This window comes from Schistocerca americana, chromosome 2, assembly GCF_021461395.2.
Source record: "Schistocerca americana isolate TAMUIC-IGC-003095 chromosome 2, iqSchAmer2.1, whole genome shotgun sequence".
NCBI lineage: Eukaryota > Metazoa > Arthropoda > Insecta > Orthoptera > Acrididae > Schistocerca > Schistocerca americana.
This window is the reverse complement of record NC_060120.1, coordinates 733893299-733913981: the sequence shown is the minus strand read 5'-3', so window position 1 is coordinate 733913981 and position 20683 is coordinate 733893299. Positions and strand designations below refer to the sequence as shown.

The following is a 20683-nucleotide window of genomic DNA, read 5'->3' as shown; positions in this document are numbered from 1 at the left end:
AAGGAAAAAGAATATATATAAGCACTCTGTCTTCAGGCCACGAGTGGAGGATGCGGATAGGAGGGGTGTGGGGTTAGCACACCGCTCTCCCTTGACCGAAGCCACTACTATTCGGTCGAGTAGCTCCTCAATTGCCATCACGAGGCTGAGTGTACCCCGAAAAATGGCAACAGTGCATGCCAGCCTGGATGGTCTCCCATCCAAGTGCCGATGACGCCCGACAGCACTTAACTTCGGTGATCTCACGGGAACCGGTGTATCCACTGCGGCAAGGCCATTGCCAAGAAGAATATATATACAAGAAAAATTTTATCTAATAGTTTATGTGCCCTGGTATCTAAGTTAACACTGACTGTGAGAAAGAAAATAAAATACCACATTTTCCCAGCACAAAATTTTCTTTCTTGCTGTTGGTTTTAACAGAAAATCTTTACATTCTTGTTTAAAAAATGTATATAGCCTATGTCTATCTGAATGTTAGTAGACTATTGTGTAACAATTTGAAGTAAAGTGATTAAGAACTTTTTGAGATTTTATATATTATATTTATATATACTTCTATATTACATATATTTAAAAAGTATACAGCTGATGCCTGTCCAAATGTTTATTAGAGCATCATGTAAAAACTTGAAATGAATTGATCAAGAACTTTTCATTATTTCTGCTAACAACATTTGCCATTCACGTATTACATGTATATTTATTTACCATATATATTTAAAATATGTAGCCTAAGTAAGTCCAAACATTTATTAGAGTATCATGTAAAAATATGAAGTAAAGCAGTCAACAATTTTTTGAACTTATTGCTAACATTTCCCCTTTACATACTACATGTACAGTACATATAAATACCACATACGTGAAATAAATATGTAACGTATGCCCATCCAAACATACATTACAGTATCATGTAGACATTTGGATTAAATCGGTGAATAAATTTTTGAGGTTTTTTTGCTAACCAACATCTCCTTTTTATATATTACACATATATTTACATTTTTAAAAAATACACAGTCTACGTCTGGTCAAATTTTTATTAGAGTATTGAGTAAAAATTACAAATATATTGTTCAAGAACATTTCAAGATTTTTGCTAACTATGTTTCTCTTATACATATTTCATATCTATGTATGTATCATACACATATTTAAAAAGTATCTAGCCTACGCCTGGCCAAAAGTTAATTGGAGTAAAGAGCAAAAATTGGAAATAAATTGATCAAGAGTTTTTTGAGATGTTTACTAACAACATTTCCCCTTGATGTATTACATACATATTTATGTAGCACATACTTTAAAAATATTTACCTGTGTCTACCTGAATATTCATGTAAAAATATGAAATAAATCTGTCATGAAATTTATGAGCTTTTTGCTAAGAATGTTTCCCCTTTATGTATTATAGACACTAGTATGTGCCACATATATTAGAGAAATATGTAGCCTATGCCCATCCAAAAATACGTTAGAATATGATGCAAAAATCTGAACTAAATTGATCAAGAAGTTTTTGAGACTTTTCGTAACAATGTTTCCTCTTTATATAAAAAAAGAACATGGCCTACATCTGTCAGAGCATTCATTAGAGTATTGTGTAAAAATCTGAAGTAAATCAGTACAGAACATCTCAAGATTTTTGCTAACAACATTTATCCTTGATGTGTTTGGTATATACACTCCTGGAAATGGAAAAAAGAACACATTGACACCGGTGTGTCAGACCCACCATACTTGCTCCGGACACTGCGAGAGGGCTGTACAAGCAATGATCACACACACGGCACAGCGGACACACCAGGAACCGTGGTGTTGGCCGTCGAATGGCGCTAGCTGCGCAGCATTTGTGCACCGCCGCCGTCAGTGTCAGCCAGTTTGCCGTGGCATACGGAGCTCCATCGCAGTCTTTAACACTGGTAGCATGCCGCGACAGCGTGGACATGAACCGTATGTGCAGTTGACGGACTTCGAGCGAGGGCGTATAGTGGGCATGCGGGAGGCCGGGTGGACGTACCGCCAAATTGTTCAACACGTGGGGCATGAGGTCTCCACAGTACATCGATGTTGTCGCCAGTGGTCGGCGGAAGGTGCACGTGCCCGTCGACCTGGGACCGGACCGCAGCGACGCACGGATGCACGCCAAGACCGTAGGATCCTACGCAGTGCCGTAGGGGACCGCACCGCCACTTCCCAGCAAATTAGGGACACTGTTGCTCCTGGGGTATCGACGAGGACCATTCGCAACCGTCTCCACGAAGCTGGGTTACACCGTTAGGCCGTCTTCCGCTCACGCCCCAACATCGTGCAGCCCGCCTCCAGTGGTGTCGCGACAGGCGTGAATGGAGGGACGAATGGAGACGTGTCGTCTTCAGCGATGAGAGTCGCTTCTGCCTTGGTGCCAATGATGGTCGTATGCGTGTTTGGCGCTGTGCAGGTGAGCGCCACAATCAGGACTGCATACGACCGAGGCACACAGGGCCAACACCCGGCATCATGGTGTGGGGAGCGATCTCCTACACTGGCCGTACACCACTGGTGATCGTCGAGGGGACACTGAATAGTGCACGGTACATCCTAACCGTCATCGAACCCATCGTTCTACCATTCCTAGACCGGCAAGGGAACTTGCTGTTCCAACAGGACAATGCACGTCCGCATGTATCCCGTGCCACCCAACGTGCTCTAGAAGGTGTATGTCAACTACCCTGGCCAGCAAGATCTCCGGATCTGTCCCCCATTGAGCATGTTTGGGACTGGATGAAGCGTCGTCTCACGCGGTCTGCACGTCCAGCACGAACGCTGGTCCAACTGAGGTGCCAGGTGGAAATGGCATGGCAAGCCGTTCCACAGGACTACATCCAGCATCTCTACGATCGTCTCCAAGGGAGAATAGCAGCCTGCATTGCTGCGAAAGGTGGATATACACTGTACTAGTGCCGACATTGTGCATGCTCTGTTGCCTGTGTCTATGTGCCTGTGGTTCTGTCAGTGTGATCATGTGATGTATCTGACCCCAGGAACGTGTCAATAAAGTTTCCCCTTCCTGGGACAATGAATTCACGGTGTTCTTATTTCAATTTCCAGGAGTGTATTTATACAACATACACATTTTCACTGTCGTGAAAAATTTGATGTAAACTGGTCAAGTATTTTTTGACATTTTTGATAACAACATTAATCAATGACTTGTCTTATACAGTAAGTATAGATAGATGGATATATATTTATTTGTTATATATATTTAAAAATATATAGCCTGTGTTTGTCTCAATGTTTATTAGTACAGCAGTCAGGAATATTTTGAGTTTATTGCTAACTGCATTTCCCCTTTATGTAGTATATATTTATATACCATATATATTAAAATATGTATCTATGTCTGTCTGAACATTTATTAGAGGATCATATAAAAATTGGAAGTAAACCAATAAAGAACTTTTGGAGAATTCTCCTAACAATATTTCTTTGCTAACAAGTTTTCCCATCTATATAATGTACAGGTATATGTACATGAACATAGCATATATATTTAAAAATGTGTAGCCTATGTTCCCCCAAACATTTTTTAAAGTACCCTCTAAAAATTTGAAGTAAATTAGTCAAGAGCTTTTCGAGCAATGCTGAAACTCAATATGGTGTTGGCCCACCCTTAGCCTTGAAGAGATCTTCCACTCTCACAGGCATACATTCAATCACACGCTGGGAGGTTTTTTGGGGAATGGCAGTGCATTCTTCACGGAGTGTAGCACTAAGGAGAGGTATCAATGTCGGCTAGTGAGGCCTGGCCCGAAGTCGGCATTCCAAAACATCCCATAGGTGTTCTGTAGGATTCAGGTCAGGACTCCGTGCAGACCAGTCCATTACAGGGTTTTTATTGTCATGTAACCACTCTGCCACAGGCTGTGCATTATGAACAGGTGTTCAATCTTGTTGAAAGATGCAATCGCTGTCTGCGAATTGCTCTTCAACAGTGGGAAGCAAGAAAGTGCTTAAAACATCCGTGTCAAGCCCCCTTTATGAAAATCACAACCACACCATAACACCACCACCTCTGAATTTTATTGTTGGCACTACACACGCTGACAGATGACGTTCACTGGGCATTCACCATACCCACACCCTGCCATTGGATTGCACATTGTGTACCCTGATTCGTCACTCCACACAACATTTTTTCACTGTGCAATCATCCAATGTTTACACTCCTTACATCAAGGGAGGCATCATTTGGCATTTACCAGCAGGATGTGTGGCTTATGAGCAGCCATTCAACCATGAAATCCAAGCTTCCTCACCTCCCGCCTAACTGTCATAGTACTTGCAGTGGATCCTGATGCAGTTTGGAATTCCTGTGTGATGGTCTCGATAGATGTCTGCCTATTACACATTATGCTTCTCTTCAACTGTCGGCGGTTTCTGTCAGTCAACAGATGAGGTTGGCTTGTACGTTTTTGTGCTGTACGTGTCCCTTCACATTTCCACTTCACTATCACATTGGAAACAGTGGACCCAGGGATGTTTATGAGTGTGGAAATCTTGGGTACAGATGTATGACACAAGTGACACCCAATCACCTGACCACGTTTGAAGTCCATGAGTTCCACGGAGCACCACATTCTTCTCTCTCACAATGTCTAATGACTACTGAGGTCGCTGATATGGAGTACCTGCCAGTAGGTGGCAGCCAAGACTGCATCCTCTGGCACCAATCAGAAAGTGCCTTTTATAACAGAATCCCAGTATGTTGATGCATTAGACAAGACTCTCATGTTTTTCAACTGTATTTTGTGTCCATTTTCCAGGCAATGCTCAGCTATGGCCAACTTGTCAAGCTTCCTTTGTTTAAGATGTCACTTGTGCACTGTAAATGCTCTGCACCTGTACTAGCTGTCTGATGTATAGAGATGCTGACACATTTGCAAGAGATACTAGTACTGTTATTGTCAATTGTAGGCTTAAACTAAATCCTGTTCTTTAAAAATTGTTGAGAACAGTATGCCTATTCTCATTCACAACAATATTTCTCCAATTTAATTGTACAATTGTGTGGGAAATAGGGTAGTTTTAGAATTTTCAGACTCTTAAAAAACTATATTTTCTTAAGTTAGCAGTACAAGCATTTTGGATATGTAATTTAATTCTTAGCAAACCAGTGTTTGTGGTTCACAGTTCAACCAAAGTATACATCATTCCTGAATTTCATTGTGCATCATTGGAAATAAACATTCATTTTTGAGAATTTTCAGAAGCTGCCACTGTACTTTGCATAATCTATGAGCAATTTGTGCCAAATCAGCATTTGTGATTTAGTTACTACAGGAGATCTTCTAACTAACATATTGTGTTATATCTAGTTTTCCTTTAAAGAGGAGTAGCCCTGTATGCTACCTGCATTTGTTGTATATTAACTGCATCAGCCAAAATGCAGCCCCACTGTGAATGCATTTCTCAAACATGGGACAGTTGGTTGACATACACAAGCAGCTAGAAATCATCCTGACTACATCAAATGATTGGCAGCTGCTGCAAATCAGTGTGTTGGAAGAGTTCCAGAGAGTCGTGTACCTCTGATACCTATACCAGAGGTATCTCAAGTACTATCCCATGCCATTGATCCTGTTTCCTCCCCAGAATGTAAAGGATCTGTCATTACCTGTCCACTTGATTCCAAACAGTGTGTCAGTGGTGGGGCTTGGCATCTTGCACAGGGTGGATGGGGACCAGAGAGATCTCAGGCTGTTGTACCAATCCACCTAACCCACAAGTTTGAGGTACTGCCTTTCACTGAAACTGAAACACAGGCAGTGGGACTCACTTAACCTGTTTTGTCTGGTGTCAGGAGGAGGCAAACACAAAAGAGTAGGGGTCTATTAATCGCTGGTAGTTCAAACATATGGCAAATTATGGAACCCCTTAGTGAAATGGCAGCAAGGACAGGAAAGGACACCAGGTGCACTCAGTGTGTATACCTGGGGACCTCATTGAACATGTTGAAAAGGCCATTCTGGCAGCCACTGAGGGAACAGGGTGCAGGCAGCTGCAGATTGTGGCACACGTCAAAACCAATGATGCTTGTTGTGTGGGGTCCGAGATCATTTTTGCGCTATTCCAGTGACTGGCAGATAAGGTTGACAAGACCAGTCTTATGCTTGGAGCTTCAATGAAGCTCATAATTTGCAGCGTTGTCCCCAAAACTGATTGTGGTCCTTTGTTTCTGAGTCTAGTGGAAGGACTGAAGCAGAGACTTTTTTAAGGTTGTGTGACACACTAGGCTTCGACTTCCTGGACTTGAGCCAAAGTGTTGAGAACTGTGGGGTCCCCCTAAATAGGTCAGGTGTGCACTGCACATCAGAGACTGCTACTCAGGTAGCTGACTGTGAGTGGGGTACACACAAGGGCTTTTTTTTTTTTTTTTTTTAAGGTGAGGCTCCACCCAATCTAGATAACAATAGATGTACGAAACACAGGAGGTATCAGTTTAAGATCAAATGGAATGCCTCCCATAGGCAATAGTATTAAAATCCTAATGGTAAACTGCCAAAAATACACAACAAAGTGCCAGACTTTCAAGTGTTCATGAAAAACAATGAAGCTCACATAACACAAGGTAAAGAAAGCTGATTGAAACCTGAAATTGATAGCAGTGAGATTTTGGGGGAAGATTTAAGTGTATACCAAAAGGACAGGAAATGGGAAATGGAGGTGGTGTATTTGTTGCAGGACACAATAAACCCAAATCCACTGAGATAGAAATTGAAGCTGTACTTGACACTGTTTGGGGAAGACTCAGTATCAGTGATGGGTATAAAATGAGGGTGTGATAAGACATCCTGTTAAACTTTAATAATGCCTTCTCTGAAAACCACCTCATAATGGAAATATATTTGATTTAATGGCAACAAACAGACCTGTCCTCTGTGAGGATGTCCACATTGAAACTGGTATCAATGACTATGACAAGGTTCTGGCAACAATTATTACCAGAGTACAAAGGAAAACTAAAACAATCAGAAAGATATATATATTTAGCAAACTAGATACAAAATCAGTAGTGCCATACCTCAATGAGAAATATGAAACTTTCAGCACAGAGCAGGAGCATGTACAGGAACTATGGCTCAAGTTTAAAAGAATAGTTGACAATGCACTGGATAGATATGTGCCCAGCAGAACAGTTCATAATGGGAGGGAACTTCCATGGTATATAGTCACTGTAGAGAAACTTCTAAGGAAACAGAGATTACTGCATAATAGGTACAAACAAAGTGTAGGGCTATAAAGAGATGCTGAATGAAATGTGTTTGGTTATCAAGAGAGAAATGTGTGATGCCTTTAATGACTACCATAACAGTATATTGTGAAATGACATTTCATTAATGTGAAGAATTTCTGTTCGTATATATGCTTTAGTGGCACCAGAGTTAGTGAACAATCCCCAGTGAATGAGACGGGAACTGAAACTGAGGATACCAAAGCAAAACTGATATGCTTAACACAATTTTCAACCATTCCTTTATAAAGGGAAACCCAGGAGAACACCCTAATTTAAGCCTCATACCACTGAAAAGATGAAAGAAATAAGTATCACTGTCAGTGGTGTTGAGAAATAGCTGAAATCATTACAATTTAACAAAGATCCAAGACACAATGGAATCCCTCTCAGATTCTATACTGAGTTCATGGCAGAGTTAGCCCCTCTCCTAACTATAATCTATCATAGAACCCTCCAACAAGAAACCATGCCTAGTTCTTGGAAAAGGTGCAGGTCACACGCATCTATAAGAAGGGTACTAGAAGCGACCCACAAAACTACCGTCCAATATTCTTGACATCAATTTGTTGTACAATCTTAGAACATATTCTGAGCTCAAATATAATGAGGTATTTTGAACAGAATGATCTCCTCAATGCCAACCAGATGGATTTCGAAAACATCGCACATGTGAAACTCAACTCGTACTTTTCTCACGTGACACACTGAAAACTTTGGGTCAAGGCAACCAGGCAGATGAAGTGTTTCTTGATTTCTGAAAAGTATTTGACTCAGAACTGCACCTAAGCTTATTGACAAAAGTATGATCATATGGGGTATCAAGTGAAATTTGAAACTGGACTCAGAACTCTTTAGTAGGGAGGACACAGTAGTGTTGTCTTGGATGGAGAGTCATCATCAGATGTAGACATAACTTTGAGCGTTCCCCAGGGAAGTGTGTTGGGATCCTTGCGTTTCATGTTGTATATTAATGACCTTGCAGACAACATTAATAGTAAAATCAGGCTTTTTGCAGATGATGCAGTTATCTATAATGAAGTACTATCTGAGAGAAACTACATAAATATTCAGTCAGATCTTGATAAGATTTCAACGTGGTACAGAGATTGACAACTTACTCTGATTTTTCAGAAATATAAAATTTTGCACTTCACAAAACCAAAAGATGCATTATCCAATGACTATAATATCAATGAGTCACTGTTGGAACTGGCCAACTCACACAAATATCTGGGTGTAATACTTTGTAAGGATATGAAATGGAATGATCCCATAGGTTCAGTTGGGTGTAAAGCAGGTGATACACTTCAGTTTAATGCCAGAATATTGGGAAGTGCAATCAGTCTACACAGGAGATTGTTTAAAGATCAGTCGTGTGACTGGTTCTAGAATATTGCTCGAGTGTGTGAGATCAGTACCACGTAAGACTAACAGGGGATATTGAATGTATACAGAGAAGGGCAGCATGAATGGTCATGGGCTTGTTTAATCCATGGGAGAGTATTACAGAGATACTGAAGGAACTCAACTGGCAGACTCACGAAGATGGACATAAACTATCCCAAGAAAGACTTTAAATGATTACTCTAGGGATATACTACAACCCCCAATGTATTGCTCACATATGGATAGTGAGGAGAAGTTTAGAATAATTACTGCACACACAGAGGCGTTCAAACAATCATTCTTCCTGTGCTCCTTACATGAACCGAACAGGAAGAAACCCTAATAACTGGTACAATGGGATGCACCCTCTGTCATGCACCTTATGGTGCTTTGCAGAATGTAGATGTAGACATAGATTTGCAAGTACACAAGAAGGAAACAACATGAAGATCTAAATCTGAAATTAATGAAACAATGTTCGAATTCATATGACATTGTAAAGGCAAAACAGTATTATATAGTAAACAAGGGTTTATTGTTCAGAGGATAGACTCTGCATAAATGAAAGTGGAACTTGTATTTCCCTGAGCAACATTTGGATACACTGGTTCATTACCTACATGACAGCTGTGGTTATTATAGAGCTAGAAGAACTGTGGCCGAAATTCAGGAAATTGTAATATTCAACAACTAACAGAGAAGAGTAAAGAAAAGATTGGCTATATGTAATAGATGGAAAAGTGTAAAGAGCACAACAGTACCATCAAAAGGATTAATGAATTCAGTCTTTCCTAGTGTCCCAAAATGATTAATCACAATGAATTTGCTGGGACCATTGTAAACATACTTTTGTAGTTCTGTATACTTTTTCAAAATGTATAAAACTGTACCCTATCAAGATGGCCAACACTAGAACTATTGCATAAAAACTAGAAACTGATTAATTTCACAATGTGGGCTTACCAAAGTCACTTTTGTCAAACAATGGGAATCAATTTATTTCTGAAAGAATTATGCAATGTATAGGGATATCAGTGAACCATGGACCTTGCCATTAGCAGGGTGGCTTGCATGCCTCAGCAATACACAAGACCAACTGTAATTACAACCACAGTGGAGGGGTATCTGTTGAGAGGGCAGACAAAAATGTGAGGGCACAGCCTTTTCAGTAGGTTCAAGGGCAACAGTCTGCAGGACTGATCAATGTGACTTTGTAACATCAACCAAAATGGCTTTCTTGTGCTGGTACTGCAAATGGCTGAAAGTGAGGGAAAATTACAGCAGTAATTTTTCCTGAGGGCATACAGCTCTATTGTATGGTTAAATGATGATGGCATCCTCTTGGGTACAATATTCCAAAGGTAAAATTAGTAATCCATTCAGATCTCCAGGTGGGGACTATTCAGGAGGATGTCATCATCAGAAGAAACAAAACATGCATTCTATGGATCGGAGCATGGAATGTTGGATACCTAAATTGGGCAGGTACTGAAATGGATAGCTTGAAGTTAGATATTGTGAAAATTAGTGAAGTTTGGTGGTAGGAGGAACTGGTCTCCTGGTCAGGTGAATACAGGGTTAAAAATACAAAATGAGATATGGGCATTGCAAGAGTGTATTTAATAATTAATAAAAACATAGGAATGATGGTATACTACTACGAACAGTACAGTGAAAGCATTATTGTAGGTAATGTAGACACGAGGCCCATGCCTAACACACTAGTACAAGTTTATAAGCCAGCTAGCTCTGCAGATGATGAAGAGATTGAATAAATGTATGGTGAGATAATAGAAATTAATCAGATGGTCACGGAAGATGAAAATTTAACTGTGATGTGGGACTGGAATTCAATACTAGGAAAAGAAATAGATGACAAAATAATAGGTGAATATGGACTGGGAGAAAGGAATGAAAGAGCAAGCCACCTGGCAGAAATTTGCATAGAGCATAATTTAATCATGGCTATCGCTAGGTTTAAGAATCATAAAAGAAGAGGAAGAGGTCTGGAGACACTTTAAAGTTTCAGATTGATTATCTAACGGTATGGCAGAGATTTAGGAACCAGATTTTAAATTGTAAGACATTTTCAGGTGCAGATATGGACTTGAACCACAATTTATTGGTTATGAACTTTTAAACTGAAGAAATTGAAAAAGTCGGAAATTGCAGAGATGGGACCTGGATAAGTTGAAAGAATCAGAGGTTGTTGAGAGTTTGAAAGGAAGCATTAGGCAACAGTTGACTAGAACAGGCGAAAGGAATACAGTAGAAGACAAATGGATAGGTTTACGAGATGAGAAAGTGAAGGTAGCAGAGGACCGAATAGATAAAAAGACAAGGCCTAGTAGAAATCATTGGATAACACAAGAGATATTGAACTTAACTGATAAAAGAAGAAAATTAAAAATTGCAGCAAATGAAGCAGGCCAAAGGGAATACAGATGTATAAAAACTGAGATTAACAGGAAGTGCAAATTGGCTAAGCAGGAATGGCTTGAGGACAAATGTAAGGATTTAGAAGCATATTCCACTATTGAAAAGATAGAGACCACCTACAAGAACATTAAAGAAGCCTTTGGTGAGAAGAGAAGCAGCTGTACGAATATCAAGAGCTGAGGTGGAAAACCAGTCCTAAGCAAAGAAGATAAACCTGAAAGGTGAAAAAAGTGTGAAGAGGGCCTATACAAGGGAGATGAACTTGAAGGTACTATTATAGAAAGGGAAGTGGATGTCAATGAACATGAGATGGGAGACATGATACTCCAAAGAATTTGACAGATCTCTGAAAGATCTAGGTCAAAACAAGGCCCCAGTGTAGATGATATTCTGCCAGAACTCCTGATAGCCATGGGAGAGCCAGCCATGACAAAACTCTTCCATCTGGTGTGCAAGATGTATGAGACAGATGAAATATCCTCAGACTTCAAAAAGAATGTAGTAATTCTAATGCCAAAGAAAGCAGTTGCTGAAAAGTGTGAAAAAACCAAACCACAAGTTTAACAACTCATGGTTGCATAATATTAACATGAATTCTTTACAGAAGAATGGAATAATCATAGAAGCCCACCTTGGGAAATCAGTTTTGATTCCAGAGAAGTGTAGGAAAAAGTGAGGCAACACTGACCCTATGAATTAGCTTAGAAGATAAGGAAACACAAACCTACATTTATAGCGTATGCAGACTTGGAGACAGCTTTTGACCATGTTGATTGGAATACTCTCTTTGAAATTCTGAAGGTAGCAGGGGTAAAATATGGGGAGTGAAAGGCTATTTACAACATGAAACATAGATTATAAGTAATTAAGACAAAAAGATAATAAAAGCTGTCGAAATGTGGTGCTATAGAAGAATGTTGAAGATTAGATGGGTTGATCACATAACTAATGAGGAGATACTGAATGGAATTGGAGAGACAAAAAATCTGGTGATCCACTAAACCACAAGAAAGTATCAGTTGATAGGACACATTCTGAGACATCAAGGGATCACTAATTTAGTACTTTAGGGAAGTGTGAGAGCTAAAATCACAGAGGGCAATGAAGAGATGGATATAGTAAGTAGATTCAAGGGGATGTAGGTTGCAGCAGTTATTCAGACATGAAGAGCCTCATACATGATAGAGCAGCATGGAGTGCTGCATCAAACCAGTCTTCAGACTGAAGACCGCAACAGCAACATAGGTATGTAGAAAATTAATGTAATAAAAATTTACACATATTTTTCCCAAGAGAATATGAATCAAACAATCATGAAAGGCATCAATACATTATGCAGAACACATTACAATAAAACACACTGCTTGGGGGAGTCATATGTAAAATTTTGAAAATGTTATCAACAACCTGTGGAATGTGTTTACTGGATTTGCTACTTATGAACTAAGGTCTGGGGAAGACCTACCAACATAACAAACTGAATTTCCCATCTTAAGTGAAATAGTTCAAGAAATGATGAAGAAACATGCTCTGGAAAGGAAAAACAGGCATGAAAAAATGTACAACCAACCAGTTTCAACATAAGTGAGTCATTAAAAAAATGTTCACAGTAGGGTAAATGAAAAGATAATAAATGTGTGTACCATGACCCTTTAAAGGTAATCATAACTGCTCATACAATGTTTATGAACTATTTCATCCATGATCTAATGAAATATTTGGCTTAAAAAGAGAATTAATTTTGGACAAATACATCATGTTTGTAAACATTTGAAATTTTACCCACCCCTTCCTGAAGTTTTTTTTTTAATTTGGGAAACATCCACTTTGTTAATGAAACTGAAAACATTATGGAAAATGAATAAAGTGAATAGGTAGAGAGTTTGCTGCTCTTTGGTGAACACACTATGTAGCAAGTAGTGCCTTCCCCATGGAGTGTTTCCATATTTTTCTTTCTGGTGCATTCCTTCACATATTGTTTCAGTAAAAGATTCTGTCCCTGAATCTAAGGTTCTGTTCTAGGTTTTATTCTGTGTAGGGTTTTGTACCACTTTATGGTTCAAATCTGTTCTGAAATGTTACTTTGATGGGGGTCAGCAGACTTAAGAATAGTAGCTCATAATGGAAATAAGTATTGAGTAACTTAATCTGCTTCACACACCCATGTACAACATCAAAACTCACATAATCACCAAAAGCATCTTAGTCAACCTCTATAGCAAATTTTGAATTTTCTTAATGTTTCCATACTATACCTTCTGCAGCCAGTTGTCAGTGCTAAGGAGCAATGTTTCTACCATCCATACATGCTGCACCAAGTAGTCATGATTACTAGATCCAGCGAAGTAAATTCACATTGGAAGTATTGGAATTAAGCTGCTGATAAATATATTACACTGGTCAATCTTTCATGACAGTGGAAGTCAATGAATTGAGGTTTAAGTCAGCTTGCAGAAGATTCTGATTTTTGTGTAGCATATTTTTGTATGCAGGAAAAAACATGTTCATATGATGAATGGTAGGAGAGAGAGTATGGAAGATTTTATTTTATTGTGTCATCTATGAGAAATAAGAAAACACAATCATTTCCTGCTATTTTAAATTTCAAATATATCTAAAATATTTATTTCAAAAATTATCATGTTGTGTATTGGTGAACATAAATGCCAGTAATTGAGATTTACTGTGTGCTAATAATTAGAATTTTGTTTACTGAAGCACACTGATAGAATATGTGAGTGTGGAGGCAGATGTCTAATGCTATTTCAGTAGAAATTTGATGAAAAATATTTAGCCTGTTTGAAATGAACAATAATGAAATCTGTACAAATAACTACAGAATCTTTTTCAGCTTGATGACATCAAAAGTCAAACAATGTACACTGAAGTGCCAAAGAAACTGGTATAGGCATGCATATTCAAATACAGACATACGTAAAAGGAGAATACAGCACTGCAGTAGGCAACACCTATATAAGACAAAAAGTGCCTGGCACAATTCTTAGATCACCTACTGCTGCTACAACGGCAGGTTGCAAAGATTTAAGTGAGTTTGAATGTGGTGTTACAATCAGCGCATGAGCAATAGGACACAGCATCTCTGAAGTAGTGATGCACTGGGGATTTTCCCGTATGACCATTTCACGAGTGCACAATGAATATCAGAAATCTGGTGCAACATCGGATCTCCAACATTGCTGTGGTTCGAAAAAGATCCTGCAAGAATGGAACCAATGATGACTGAAGAGAATCATTCAACATGATAGAAGTGCAACCCTTCTGCAAATTGCTGCAGTTTTCAATGCTGGGACACGGACAAGTGTCAGTGTGCAAACCATTCAACAAAACATCATCAATGTGGGCTTTCAGAGCTGAAGGTCCACTCATGTACCCCTGGTGACTGGAGGACACAAAGCTTTGCACCTCACCTGGGCCCATCAACACCAACATTGGACTGTTGATGACTGGAAACGTGTTGCCTGGTCAGGCGATTCTCATTTCAAATTGTATTGAGTGGATGAACGTGTACGGGTATGGAGACAATCTCATGAATCTGTGGGCCCTGCATGTCAGCAGGGGACTGTTCAAGCTGGTGGAGTCTCTGTAATGGTGTGGAGCGTGTACAGTTGGAGTGATATGGTACCCCCAATGCATCTTGATACAACTCTGATAGGTAACACGTACATAAGCATCCTGTCTGATCACCTGCATCCATTCATGTACATTGTGCATTCCGATGGACTTGGGCAATTCCAGCAGGACAAAATGACACCCCATGTGTCCAGAATTGCTACAGAGTGGCTCCAGGAACACTTTTCTAAATTTAAACACTTCTGCTGGTCACCAAACTACCCAGACATGAACATTATTGAGCATATCTGTGATGCTTTGCAACGTGCTCTTCAGAAGGAATCTCCACCCCCTCATACTCTTACAGATTTATGGACAGCCCTGCAGGATTCATGGCGTCAGATCCCTCCAGCACTACTTCAGACATTAGTTACGTCCATGCCACATCATGTTGCGGCACTTCTGCATGCTCGTGGGAGTCCTACACGATATTAGGTAGGTGTACCAGTTTCTTTGGCTCTTCAGTGCATAAGCTAGTATCATTAGCAGTTAAAATAATGTAAAGTTATTTGTTTGAACTGAAGGAAAATCAGAATCACTTTAGTATCATAAAGGGCCAGTTGTAGATACATGTGCCATGTTATAACCATAAAAGAATCTGAAGTAAAATCAGTGGCCTACATAAAAATAGAGATAAATGTTTGCCGTTGCTCAGCCATTCAGGCAAGAGTTGAGAACAAGTAAACCATTTAAAAATAGAATAAATGCTCATTTGGAACATAAAAGTGCTGGCACTGAATTACTATTATGTCTGTAATGTGGAAGAAAGATAAAATTGTATGATTGGTTTTTGCTGCAGAGTGGCATGTAATGGTCATTGTTTTTTGCTGTAAAGTGGCATGTAATGCTCATTGTTAATTCCTTCCCAGCTCCCAGTCCAGCACTATACATCGTTCTAGTCCACTAACACACCCACATGTCTCTCTCTCTTTTTCCCCCTCCTCTGCTTCTTTCTTTCTTTCTCATCTGCTACTTCTCCCTCCCCCCTCCAATCTGACCTACCAACTGCACATAGCTGCTATAACCTGTTCCTCCATGGCCCTACATCATCCCATAAGCAGTACTTTATTTTCTCCATCCTTACCTTGCTAACCCTCCTCCTCTCTGTCCCAGCCTCCTCCTTACACCCACTGTCCAGATTCCTTCTCCCATTATGTGCAGCTCCTTCCAGTCTGGCCTCAGTGGCCAGAGACAGTGGTCATGTGCGTGTCAGTTGTGCTTGTGTGAATGTGTGTGTGTGTGCGTGTTGTTTACTTTATAAGAAAGCCTTTTGTCTGAAAACTCATATGTTTAGAAGTCTTTTTCATGTGCCTGTCTGCAACTCAATATCTCCTCTATATGGTGGGTAGAAATCTATTTATTTATATAATTTTATAAACCATTTGTAGAAAGTCTATGCACTTCACATGGGATACACACAGTTTCAGAGTGAATGGTCATTTGCTTGCACCTGAAGAGATTTGCAGTGCACTGTCTATATTAAACAGGGATTACAGATTTTACCCTCCAATTTATAGGTTTCTCTAAAAAGTTGCAAGAAAAGCAGGACATTCCTATGCACACTCATCTTCATCATAAATAATTCTACCAAAGATTTCATTCCTCACACAAGTTACCAACTTTCTTGCCACTCCATCATGCTATAAGCCAATTGCAATACTTACTGTAACTAATGGCACTACATGGAGAACAAACATAATATGCCAAATGTGTGAGGACCGAGACTGTAAATTATGGTATGATCACGATTGCCATTTTAATAAAAAGTCCTACTCATATCAAATACATACCTGAGACCCCTGGAGCCACGCGGTCGCTCAGATTGGGTTGAGAAGGCACTGCTTGTCACACTCACAACACTCTCAATATCGCTATCACCAAAGTCACCCATTATATCTTTGTCTGGTGACCGATGCATTCTGGATGGTGGCATTGTACTTCGTGGTAAATCACTGTCACTAAGTCCAGTGTAATGATGATCCCATCCTACAAAATTAAATGCATTTGTGACAAAAAAGGTAGTCAAGCAAAACTAAAAATACTTCTATTAATGAACCATTACAATAAAATGGGAAAACATGGAAGACAGATAGCTGCAATTCAAACTAGGAAACTCACTATCACCTACAAACCAATTATGATGCTTTATTCAAAAAAATTCATTTATTCATTTACTGAAATGAAATTATCATTTTAAAAATTATGTAAACTGAAATTGTCCGTTTGTCAACAAAATGACTAATTATTATTCATTCCATGAATATCTGCACATAGCTTCCCTGCAGTAGTGGGCACCATATGTGATTGCCAACAAGTTGTACTATTCTATTCTCACTGTCAACCAAATGTGTTCTAAAACATTTCAATAAAAAATAAGTAAATGATCTGTCAAACATAAAATTAACTATGTAATTAAAATCTATATCACCTCCAAAAGTGGAATTTGTTTTTCAATATTTTTTTATATGTTAAGTCATATTATACTTGTAACCTGACAGTATCCCCCATGAGAATGAAAACATTCTTGCTAACACATTTTAGAATCCTCAAACTGTTTCTAGAATGTAATTTTTGCTGTGGAATTTGACTCCTGTAGTGATTTCGTGTTTATTTATTCTATGTCAGCAAAACATCATTCTTTCATTATTATTTTCAACTTCAGAAAAAGAAGTAATCATAGCATATCATGTCTAATAGAGAGTGCTGTTTTTGTTTGAAGATTCATGAAAAATTAGTAATTTGCGCTGCAACTTGGGCGAGTTGTTTCACCATCAATTTGAATATTTTATTGTATTGTTTGATGCAAATGACACAGAACACCCAAATAACAATTTTTATAAATTTTAAAACCTGGTGACAAGAACATCTGGTATACAATACCATTTAAATCAAAGAGTGTAGTATGCACAAACTTCAAATTTCATTGAAATGTCAGTTTACTTTCAACATTAGCTCCTCAGGAAGATTTGCTTTTGACAGCTTATCTTCATCATACCCATACATCTGTGTTCCATCACCACCCATGGCCCATTAATACTTTCAATTCATCAGCTCATGAGCAATATTTATTCAGCTCTGTTTTAGTTTAAACGTAACAATTTCAGAACAAGTGTTGGTGACACATTTAATGTGCAAAACACTTTAAAAAATTTCTTTGCATGAAACAAATGATATGCTAACATCATCAACAACCTCCATGATACTGATATGATGACTGTGAATAAACATTTTCTTCACTTTTATGAAATTGTTATCAGAGTTTGACTTACTGGGACAGCAAAGCCACTCTTCATCTTCAGCAGTTCATGACCACCTTCATAATGTTTAAGCCCCTTGTAACTACTTACATCATTCACATAACGTACATCAAAAGCAACAGTCAGATTTTTAATGATGTGGTGAACTTTATTCCATTTGCAAACTCTAGTGCAATTTTTTTTTTGTTTTACCACAAATTAAAACTCATTGTGGATATATCAATACTTTCAATTTTTTTGAGAATATGTAGTCACCAGAGTGAGTGAGAGAGAGAGAGAGAGAGAGAGAGAGAGAGAGAGAGAGAGAGGTGGAGGGGGAGAGGCACATGGAAACAGCAACCATATTTATCTTTTGACATATTCTGACTAATCAAAATTACAAACTTTCTCTGCCTAAACAGTTAACATAAACCTATTCTACACTTGTGCCATTTATTAATTTCTACATTTTGATAATACAAGGAGAAACAACCACAGGTTGTAGACAGCTTCAGGGAGAGTATTAGGGAACGATTGACAAGAATGGGGGAAAGAAATACAGTAGAAGAAGGATGGGCAGCTTTGAGAGACGAAATAGTGAAGGTAGTAGAGGATCAAGTAGGTAAAAAGATGAGAGCTAATAGAAATTCTTGGATAACAGAAGACATATTGAATTTAATTGATGAAACGAGAAAATATAAAAATGCAGTAAATGAAGCAGGCAAAAAGGAATACAAATGTCTCAAAAATGATATCGACAGGAAGTGCAAAATGGCTAAGCAGGGATGGCTAGAGGACAAATGTACGGATGTAGAGGCATATATCACTAGGGCTAAGATAGATACTGCCTACAGGAGAATTAAAGAGACCTTTGGGGAAAAGAGAACGACCTGTATGAATAGCAAGAGCTCAGATGGAAACCCAGTTCTAAGCAAAGAAGGGAAAGCAAAAAGGTGGAAGGAGTGTATAGAGGGTCTATGCAAGGGTGATGTTCTTGAGGACAATATTATAGAAATGGAAGAGAATGTAGATGAAGATGAAATAGGAGATATGATACTGCGTGAAGATTTTGACAGAGCACTGAAAGACTTAAGTCAAAACAAAGCCCCAGGAGTAGACAAGATTCCATTAGAACTACTGACAGCCTTGGGAGAGCCAGGCCTAACAAAACTCTACCATCTGATGAGCAAGATGTATGCGACAGGCGAAATGACCTCAGACTTCAAGAAAAATATAATAATTCCAATCCCAAAGAAAGCAGGTGTTGACAGATGTGAAAATTACCAAACCATCAGTTTAATAAGCCATGGCTGCAAAATACTGACACAAATTATTTACAGACAAATGGAAAAACTGGTAGAAGCTGACTTTGGGGATGATCAGATTAGATTCCATAGAAATGTTGGAACATGTGAGGCAATACTGACCCTATGACTTATCTTAGAAAATAGATTAAGGAAAGGCAAACCTACATTTCTAGCATTTGTAGACTTAGAGAAAGGCTTTGACAATGTTGAATGGAATACTCTCTTTCAAATTCTGAAGGTGGCAGGGGTAAAATACAGGGAGCGAAAGGCTATTTACAATTTGTACAGCAAGCAGATGGCAGTTATAAGAGTCGAGGGGCACGAAAGGGAAGCATTGGTTGGGAAGGGAGTGAGACAGGGTTGTAGCCTATCCCCGATGTTATTCAATCTGTATATTGAGCAAGCAGTAAAAGAAACAAAAGAAAAATTTGAAGTTGGAAGTAAAATCCGTGGAAAAGAAATAAAAACTTTGAGGTTCGCTGATGACATTGTAATTCTGTCAAAGACAGCAAAAGACCTGCAAGAGCAGCTGAACGGAATGGACAGTGTCTTGAAAGAAGAATATAAGATGAACATCAACAAAGGCAAAACAAGAATAATGGAATGTAGGTGAATTAAATCGGGTGATGCTGCAGGACTTAGATTAGGAAATGAGATGCTTAAAGTAATAAATGAGTTTTGCTATTTGGGGAGCAAAATAACTTATGATGGTCGAAGTAGGGAGGATATAAAATGTAGACTGGCAATGGCAAGGAAAGCATTTCTGAGGAAGAAAAATTTGTTAACATCGAGTATAGATTTAAGTGTCAGGAAGTTATTTCTGAAAGTATTTGTATGGAGTGTAGCCATGTATGGAAGTGAAACACGGACGATAAATAGTTTAGACAAGAAGAAAATAGAAGCTTTTGAAATGTGGTGCTACAGAAGAATGAAGAATGCTGAAGATTAGATGGGTAGATCACATAACTATTGAGGAGGTATTGAATAGAATTGGAGAGAAGAGAAATTTGTGGCACAACTTGACTAGAAGAAGGGATCAGTTGCTAGGGCGTATTCTGAGGCACCAAGGAATCACCAATTTAGTAGTGGAGGGCAGCATGGAGGGTAAAACTCGTAGATGGAGACAAAGAGATGAATACACTAAACAGATTGAGATGGATGTAGGTTGCAGTAGGTACTGGGAAATGAAGAACCTTGCACAGGATAGAGTAGCATGGAGAGCTGTATCAAACCAATCTCTGGACTGAAGACCACAACAACAACAACAACAACAACAACAACAAGGAGAAATAAAATAAAAAAGGACAAACTCTTTACATTAATTTTTATTTTCACTGCTTCTTTAGTTAACTTAGACTGCCATCTGTTGTATCGCTACTTTTAATAATCATCGTCATCATCGTCCT

General features: G+C 38.8%; 1 protein-coding gene across 1 annotated transcript in view; it reads right to left on the bottom strand.

Annotated features, from left to right (window-relative positions):
• The window catches only part of LOC124594764 (regulating synaptic membrane exocytosis protein 2), a 1241912-nt gene that overhangs the window by 469271 nt on the left and 751958 nt on the right, over window positions 1-20683 (bottom strand). Inside the window, exon 16 of the mRNA XM_047133151.1 lies at window positions 16525-16720. Coding sequence (XP_046989107.1) covers window positions 16525-16720 — 196 coding nt within the window. The remainder of the gene's footprint in view (window positions 1-16524; window positions 16721-20683) is intronic.